The sequence below is a fragment of the Neodiprion pinetum genome, unplaced genomic scaffold, assembly GCF_021155775.2.
Source record: "Neodiprion pinetum isolate iyNeoPine1 unplaced genomic scaffold, iyNeoPine1.2 ptg000096l, whole genome shotgun sequence".
Lineage (NCBI taxonomy): Eukaryota > Metazoa > Arthropoda > Insecta > Hymenoptera > Diprionidae > Neodiprion > Neodiprion pinetum.
In genome coordinates this window covers 29,245-38,246 of record NW_027184512.1, presented here as the reverse complement: position 1 = coordinate 38,246, position 9,002 = coordinate 29,245, and the positions used below count along the sequence as shown (strand labels likewise).

At 35.0% G+C, this 9,002-nt stretch overlaps 1 protein-coding gene across 1 annotated transcript; it reads right to left on the bottom strand.

Annotated features, from left to right (window-relative positions):
• Positions 1 to 1,279: 1,279 nt before the first annotated feature.
• On the bottom strand, positions 1,280 to 7,413 carry LOC124224111 (farnesol dehydrogenase-like). The gene is made up of 5 exons (XM_046636529.2): positions 6,982 to 7,413; positions 3,421 to 3,547; positions 3,194 to 3,326; positions 1,691 to 1,843; positions 1,280 to 1,551 (listed from the first exon to the last, which is right to left on the bottom strand). Exons 1-5 carry the CDS (start codon positions 7,280 to 7,282, stop codon positions 1,513 to 1,515), a joined length of 753 nt encoding a protein of 250 aa, XP_046492485.1. The 5' UTR covers positions 7,283 to 7,413; the 3' UTR covers positions 1,280 to 1,512.
• Between the last annotated feature and the right edge of the window lie 1,589 nt (positions 7,414 to 9,002).

Below are 9,002 nucleotides of genomic sequence, written 5' to 3'. Positions count from 1 at the left end.
TTCGAAATCACCAATTTTTCGAATTTACATTCTTTCAACAAATATTCTCTCGTAGATTAATGATTTGCACATCCGCATATCATTCAATAGACGGCATTGCTTGTCTTACGGGCTTCTCATCGGAAGCAAGGATTCAAAAAGGGTAAACACAACATCAACACATTAGAGTCTCCTTATACATCGTGCATGCAGAGAAGAAACTTCTTACTCACATTAACCCATAGACTTATAAAGATAGACTGAGCGCTCTTATGAGCCGCTTGAAGCAAACATTTAAAGGACAGAAATATGCCGGGAGCACTTCTTTCTCTCTCTGACGATATTTGTGGCGGGGATCGAGGCGGTAGAGGAGAATGAGGCGAAATTATGCGCCTATATCTATAGCTATTCCACTTCCACTGCTCCGTTGTCTCCCACCATGACGCCGATTGAAAAGAGAGAGCAGTACTCCCGGTATATCTCTACCCTTTATATGTAATTGTCAGTGTCTCTTATAGGAGCGCTCAGTCTATCTTTATAAGTCTATGGATTAACCTCGAAATATATGCGTGCTTCTATTTATTTCGTGAACGTCAGGACACTAAGGGAGCAACTCATTAAAGCTTGACCTCAAAAAATTGAGCAAAATTGGTCAAAACTGCTTAATGCGGTAATGTAAGTTTGATATTTTTTGGGCGAACGCGCATAGAAATTTTTGCCCACGTTATAGTGAAAAAAACTGGAACACGCGTGTCTTGACCTGTATAATCTAGGGACCTTGAGGATATATTTCAAGCCAGGAGTTCACCAGGTATGTACGTACATGTCAACCATGCGTTCACGAATGTCCGCTAGGTTATCAATGTACGGTCAATATACTCGTAGTCAGAAGTAGTCAAGCGAAACTGTGAAATATTTTTTCGTATCCTGTTACATTCACTTTGGCGATTTCTATACGATGTATAATTTTTGTTTTGACGTTGTCTCGACTTGATATTTTTCAGTATATTCGTCGATGTATGTTTGGCACAGCTTCGACTTTTGACTTATTGACAGTCATTATCACATCTTAGGCAGATATAGTGACCGTTTTGCCAACGCTAAGTCAAATTTTACATCTGTTGAGATTATACTGGCCAAGCTTAGTCAAGTGATAGTCGAAATTTCGACAAATGTACTACCTGGTTTACGTATTTGCTAATGTCTGTTACTCGTCCATTTTCATCGACAATGATAAGAATTCAGATCTTTGATATCATTAATGAGCAAATGAATTAGTTGGCCTAATTTATCCGCTTGTGTTTTTTCCTTTCTCGAAAATTTTTATTAATACAAAATCCATACAATACATATATTTATATGGGTGTATTCAATGACTTGCAAGTTTCTAGATTTACCCGCGTATTCGCATAATAAGCTCGCATGATGACCGTCGATTCGAGTTAAAATTATAAGTTGGAACGAATGCATTCGATCATGCCGTACGAGTATCCTGCGGTCACAGCTCCAGTTTCATAACCACCGGAAATTCGTTCATGATTCGCCAACTGGGCGTAATATCAGCTCACATACCTAAGAGATGAGAGCTTTGAGTGTGGATATAATTATGTATACATACGGACTGCAATGGAGACATTGAAACAATACTTCATAAGAAAACTGAGAAAGTGGCAAGTCGAAAATAATTAGCAATCTTATTATCGGTACATACTTGGAGATGCGGTGGAGTGCCTAATGCATAGACGATGGCGTTAGCTACATCTTCTGGATCCAATGTAGGTCGTTGACTGTAAACCGCCTCAGCCACTGCCTCGGTGGTGGCAACAGCCAAAAATTCTGTCTTGATAAGACCAGGACTGATGCTCTATAAAAGATTTTAATGGGTTTTAGGACCTTTATGGGACTAAATAGATTTCCCTGGTGGAAATAATTTCCACGTCAAACTACGAATTTCATTTCACGATTTTTCTACAAAAATTTCCACGATTAACTAGAGTAATTCGGTGACGTGCATAGTTTTGGCACAGAATTTTTCCGCAAAATATTATACTTTTTCATAGATGTTCGTAGATTTTTGTAATTTGCTCTAACCCGTTGAGTTCATTTGTCGTAGAAATGGATATATTTCTTGTACATTATTGTAGATTTTCGTGAAAAATTTTAATTTTCATTGGTTATCGTATTGGCGTAATTTATTTAACTTTTTGGTCTTGATATTCGTACAGAACCGTAGTTTTCTGTAGATTATTGTACGTTTGCGTAATTTATCGTAGTTTTTTTACACGTCTCTGTAATCCTATGGTCATAATTCCTGCGAAAGTTCATAATTTTTCGTGGATCATTGTATTTTTAGCTAAGTTTTTTCCCCTCATACTTGCCTAATTGAGATAAGATGAGTTCAAAAATATACAACAGATTCTTTAAATCCGTCTAGATCGTACTTATAACATGACACGATCAGTCTTCGGATATAGATCCAAATTCTGCTCAGTAATCTTGTCTGTAATAAGTTTTCCTTGTTAGAGACGTGCAACATCTAGCGGATGGTTTGGATCCAAAATTGTAATTAGTTTTCATAGAAAATTATACATATTCATAATTTTTCGTGAAAATTCGTAACTTTTTGTGGAGTTTGTACTTTTCGATGAATTTCTACGAGGTTCTACGAAGGCAAAAATTCCTAATGTTTGGATCCGAAATTGAAATTATCTTTCATAAGAAGTCGTAAACATTCATAATTGTTCATTAATCCGCGCAGTTTTCTACGAGATTCTAAGAAGAAAATTAAATCTACTTCCAATATGTCATTTTCAATAATTTTTCGTGAAAATTTGTATTTTTTTAATGAAAAATACTACTATTTTTCACGATTATCTACAACCTTCTACACTTTTTTAAGATTTCCTACTATTTTCTACGATTTTCTACAGTCGGTAATTTTTCGTAGTTTGATGTAGAAATTATTTTCGCCAGGGTTCGATTTCAACTAATTGCAGAATTAAGGTTTCAGGGATTTCAGCAAGTCCGTGTAATTTCAAAAATTTCGGAGATCTCGAAGTTTTACTGAATTCCAAACGATTTTACAAGATGCTGGAGATTTTAGAAAGATTTAAATGATTCTGAAGGATTTCAAAGCTTTAACAAGATTGGACGAGGTTTCAGTGATTTTGAGATATTTCATAATCTTCTTTGTGTACATCTTCTACCCACTTACCGTTATTTTGATTTTGGCGTTGGCTTTGATCAACTCTTTCCTCGTGACCTCCGTCATTGCTGTTACCGCGTATTTGCTACTTGGGTATAGACTGTACTTGTCGCTTACTTCGGGAACCCCATGACCCATAACACTGCAAAAAAATGTCAACGACTTATCGTCAACCAGAAGGTAACCAAGGACAACCAAGTCTCACCTCAAAGTGTCAGAGAACAAAGTAAACCAACCTATTGATGTTGATTATGTGACCGTCAACTTGACGCGCCTTCATGGAGCGTACAGCTTCCCTGGTGAAGATAGCGACTGCCAGGACATTGACGTTCAAAATCCGCCGAAATCCCTCCGTATCTCCGTCTGTAAGGTGATTTGATATTGGGTTCAAAAATAATACTGTGCCTCAGTAAGTCAGGGCCAGTTAATTAACAACAGCTGACTTGAACCATATGATCGAATGCAGACCTCGATAGATAGAAATTGCAAATCATCCGAATATCGAGTATGCCATTTTTGAACTCATATTTGACAGGGCTTGTGCAAAAAGGGTAAAAGTTCCAAATTTAATAAATTTGAACTAAGCATGATTTCATACACTTGAAACTGCCCTGTTTCAGTGAAACAATCGTTTGTGCTAGTTAAAGTCCGTCTGGGCCATCTTGTGCGCATCATTGTAGCTGCAGGTAGCTGGAAAAGTTCCAATCGCGTGATGCGAAAGTGGTACAAGTGCACTTGGAGCATCTTTCCCCTGGTTAAATTTTTTACGCCAAACTACGAAACTTTTCTACGATTTTCTACTTCGTTTCGAACAATTTCGTAGTTTCATCGTGGAATTTTCCAAAGAGTATCAGACTTTTACGTAATTTATCGCAGTTTTTTTACTTCTCTATAATTCTGTGCATGGTCATAATTTCTGTGAAAGTTCATCATTTCTGATAGATTATTGTATCTCTAGCTAAGTTTTTTTATCAATAGACTCACCTAATTGAGAGAACATGATATCAAAAATATACGACAGATTCTCTAAATCCTTCTAGATCGTACTCAAAAGATAAGAAGATCAATCTTCAGAAATACACCAAAATTTTGCTCGGTACTTAAGTTGTCTGCAACAAGTTTTCCTTGTGAGAGTGATGCGACATCTAGCGGATGGCTCGGGTCCGAAATTGTAATTAGTTTTCACAGAAAATTGTGAATTTTCATAATTATTAATAGAAAGTATTTTTCTATAAACTGCAACGCGGTTCTACGCAGATAACTTTGTAATGTTTTGGTCCGAAAATGAAATCATCTTTCATAAAAAGTTGTAGGCATTCATAATTTTTCGTTAAGACTCGTAGTTTTCTACGAAATTCTGCGAATAAAATTAAATCTACTTCCAATATGGAATTTTCATTACTTCTCGTAGAAAGTCATAAATATTCATAATTGTTCGTTAATTTACATGGTTTTCTACGAAATTCTACGAAAAAAATTAAATCTACTTTCAACATGCAATTTTCATAATTGTTCATAGAAATTTGTTCATCGATTTTTCACGATTATCTACAATCTTTTAAGATTTTCTGCGACCGCCAATTTTTCGTAGTTTGACGTATAAATTATTTTCGCCAGAGTCCTCAAGTCCGGTCGAACTCATAATTCTAGGTATTATTTTAATGAAACGTATAGCTGGATCAACTATGTCGATATTAACAATGTTTTTAAACGCCTCAAATAGTCAACTTGACTGTGCAGAATGGTCGAATGAACTATACAGAATGAACAAAATAACTATTTTTACAGTTAAAATTACTACTATCGTTTAATGGTCAAATACCCGACATTCCTTCTCCTACAAGGAAAGGTATCGGGGTGCCCCCCCCCGCCATTTCATTTTTAGGATATGTTATTCTCAATCGAAATATAAGCGATCCGTATTTTTTTATCGGCGGAAAATCGGCTTAAAGGAGTGAAATCAACCCCCAAAGTTGGAAATCCCCGGTGGTCGTTTTCCAGTTTCTCATGAAAATGTTGAGATATTTGAATGAAACCAATTGGAGGATAATTCTTAGGGCAAATAATGAAAAATGCATTCTGTCCGATTACGAAAGGGTTAAATGGTAAAAAATCATAAAAGTTTTAAATTACGAATTATTTATAACTAAAAAACTATTGCATGTTTTTTAATTCAATTATTTGCATTTGAAAGAACAGATAATAGATCGTGACACGTGATTTTGAGTTTTTCGTGCAAAATGAAATAAAATACGCCCCTGTCTACCTCATTAATTGTATTCGGTTTATAAAGCTAACAATATCACATTGCTGTATTTTCGTGTTATCCATTATGTGATGAATATAAAATTTCAAAGTCAGAATCGGTTCCAGTGATCTCACAAATCCTTGAAATACCGGGCGCCACAAGATTCCACGACTGCCAAATCAACTCTGCCAGAAGGCGGTCGGAAATTTGGGAGGATAGTTTTTGTCATTAATGCAACCAAATGTTATCTGAACGAATAAGTACCTTAATTGTTGCTTAAAAAGAGCTTTGTAATATTAAATAAGATGAACTGAAGCAAAATAGTACCAATTTGATGGGTTTTGGGTTGCGCGTGTATGGGGGTAATTCACCTTCTGTGTGATATTATTTCGAAAAACGCAAAAACATGTATCCCCTATTTTTTTCTACGATGAAGAATAGCATATTCTAAAATGAACGAAATCGGGGGGGCTTGATACCTAGACTGGGCCAAAAAAATTGACTATTTTTTTTTTTGAAAAATATATTGAGAATATCATTCAGTATGGCAAAAAAAAATTTCATGAAATTTTAAGCCCTTAATATTAACTTTGAGAGGTCTATCATCGCTATTTTTGATTTTTAGTAATAATTTGATGTTTTACGTCAGAACTGTCGAAATATTGAAGTGAAAAAATTTATGTTCACTTATCCCTTTATAAAATTAAATTCCCTACAAAAAAGGTCTGATTATAGATTTTTGTCAGAGAAGCCGTTTCCGAGTAATGAAGCTTAATAAATTGATGTAATTTCTCGATTAATTCTCGATTAATTCTCGATTAATTCTCGAGAAACCGTTTCCGAGTAATTAAGCTTAATAAATTGATATAATTTCTCGATTAATTCTCGATTAATTCTCGATTAATTCTCGAGAAATTATATCAATTTATTAGGCTTAATTACTCGGAAACGGCTTGTCTGACAAAAATCTATAATCAGACCTTTTTTGTAGGGAATTTAATTTTATAAAGGGATAAGTGAACATAAATTTTTTCACTTCAATATTTCGACAGTTCTGACGTAAAACATCAAATTATTACTAAAAATCAAAAATAGCGATGATAGACCTCTTAAAGTTAATATTAAGGGCTTAAAATTTCATGAAATTTTTTTTTTGCCATACTGAATGATATTCTCAATATATTTTTCAAAAAAAAAAATAGTCAATTTTTTTGCCCCAGTCTATTGATACCTTTCCTTGTCAGTGTAGTCGGATGATGTTTTCGCAATACATAGGGAATTTCACAAGCTCCTTAAAAATTCCAATTTTTTCAAGAACGGCCAATAACGGGTGGAAATATTTAATTAAAAATAACTTTCAAAAATTTGACTCCGATTTTTTCACCAAAAATAACTCATGATTGAAATCACAAAACACAAGTCTCTTTAATTGTATCAAAAAATGAGACAGTTTGCTTTTAGATGATTCGAAAATTTGTTCATAGACGACTGCATAGCTTCATAATATGGTCTCAGCTAGTTGCAGTAATGAAAACCGCGTTCTGCTTACCGGAAATTGATGCAAAATGAGCCATCGCAGCGTTATTAACGAGGATGTCGATGCCTCCGAGTGTTTTCTTGATCCATTCGACGACTTCCAGGATTTCTTCTTCCTTGGTGACGTCGCATTTTTTCGCCCAGAGCTTGCCTTTCGCGTCCTGTAGCTTTTCACCAAGTTTTTCGATCTTCTCCACTCGCCTGGCTATGCCGACAACAGTAAGACCCTCTCGAACGAGAGTCTCAACCGTGGCAGCGCCGACTCCAGCACTAGCTCCGGTAACAAGAGCGATTTTTCCTGCCCACCGATCCATCGCAAATTTAAAAATAACACCTTTTACCCGTACAACTAAACATATGACAATTCTACGACTGGCTGGAGAGTTACTGCGCTCGTTTTATATATTATAGCTAGGTATACTGCTCGTCAGCCACACTGCTCATAATACAGAATCCCCTTCTTATAGGCTACAACAGTAGATACTGTATAATAATAATAACAATTCCGTCGACTGCACTGTATTGTGTAAAATATCGCTGCGTCACTAATTCAATTAGAAGGCTACGAGTTTTTCTCAAACAGAAAAGTCATGTCGATTTATACCGACACATTTTATACTTTGTCGGGTTAAAATATCATAGAATCAGGATAGTTAAAGGTAGGTATTATTTTCAGTATTAAACGTAAAGACATTTGCTGCCTCGACTCCAATCATTGGTGGACTATATTTATTTTGTGCTATTCATATTGCCAGTGAAAAGGAAACTACTTGAATTTGAAAATGAATTTCTTCACTTAGACATCCGTTTTAAAATATTTTTACAAAACAGATTTTTTAGTTCCAATTTACAAGAAATCATTTAAAAAACTTGGGGATTACCATAATTACGATCCTCAACGTGGTGTAAATCTATAAACGTCACCTAATCGACACTACCTAATGTTCGGTTACTTTCGGCTATCAAATGTAATGGCCTGCACAAAAAGTTTTCAATAATTGCTGGTTCAAAGATGTTTTGACAAATTGGGTATGTGAATTGTCACCGACTATATATCCTGAGGAAAATGATTTCTAGTATTTACTTCAAATTTTTAGAGAAATTAGAACATTCCGTACAATTTTGTGCAAAATTATTTTCGTACAAAATTGTAAATATGCATAGTTTTTAATAAAAACTTGTAGATTTTCATGTAAATTTGTATTTTTTCAGTAAAAAATCTACAAGACACTACAATTTTTAAAGAAGATTAACAATTCTTTGTGAAAAACTATGCGTATTTACAATTTTGTACGAAATAAGAAAAAAATTCCAATTTCTGTAAAAATTTTCACCAGGGTATAATTGGAAGTTTTCAGATAATTTTTCACACGCATTGTTCAATATTACGAAACGTCTTCGGTTTAGATGATCAACAGACTATCAGAAATCCAGCACAGCTCTCGTCAAACACTTTAAAAATATCGATAACTTCAATAAGCCTCTATGAACGCTTGTCGAGTAGTCATATTGCTCAATATGATGAAACATTGCAGAAAATTATTATACCTACTGCCTGAGATTATAAATTGGCATTTTTCGGCTGCGGTAGTATATTCGCATATATGAACTACTAAAGAGACACAGGTTTTGTTCGAGATAAAAGCTGCGTCGGACAGCGCCGTCTCAGTCAACCGAGAGCCCCGGGCGAGATATTCTTCAGCACCCTATATTTTTTATTATTAACGAGCATTTTACTCACGAAGCGCGAACAAAATCAGTGTTCTCGGCCAAGAAAAGGGCGCCTATTATATTCAGGGCCTAAAATTATGGTATCTTATGAAATTAATTGTAAAAATGAAATAATCCGTGTGGTATTGAATTAAATTCATACAGGGTGTCCCAAAACTTCTAGGACAGCTAAATAACTTAAAAACTTTGAACCGCAGAAAAAATCTTGGATCCTGAGGTTATAGGATTTTTCCCTAATCACACGATCGTGAATTTAAATGAAAGAGACAAATAGCAATTATTATCAGCTACACACTTTAGATC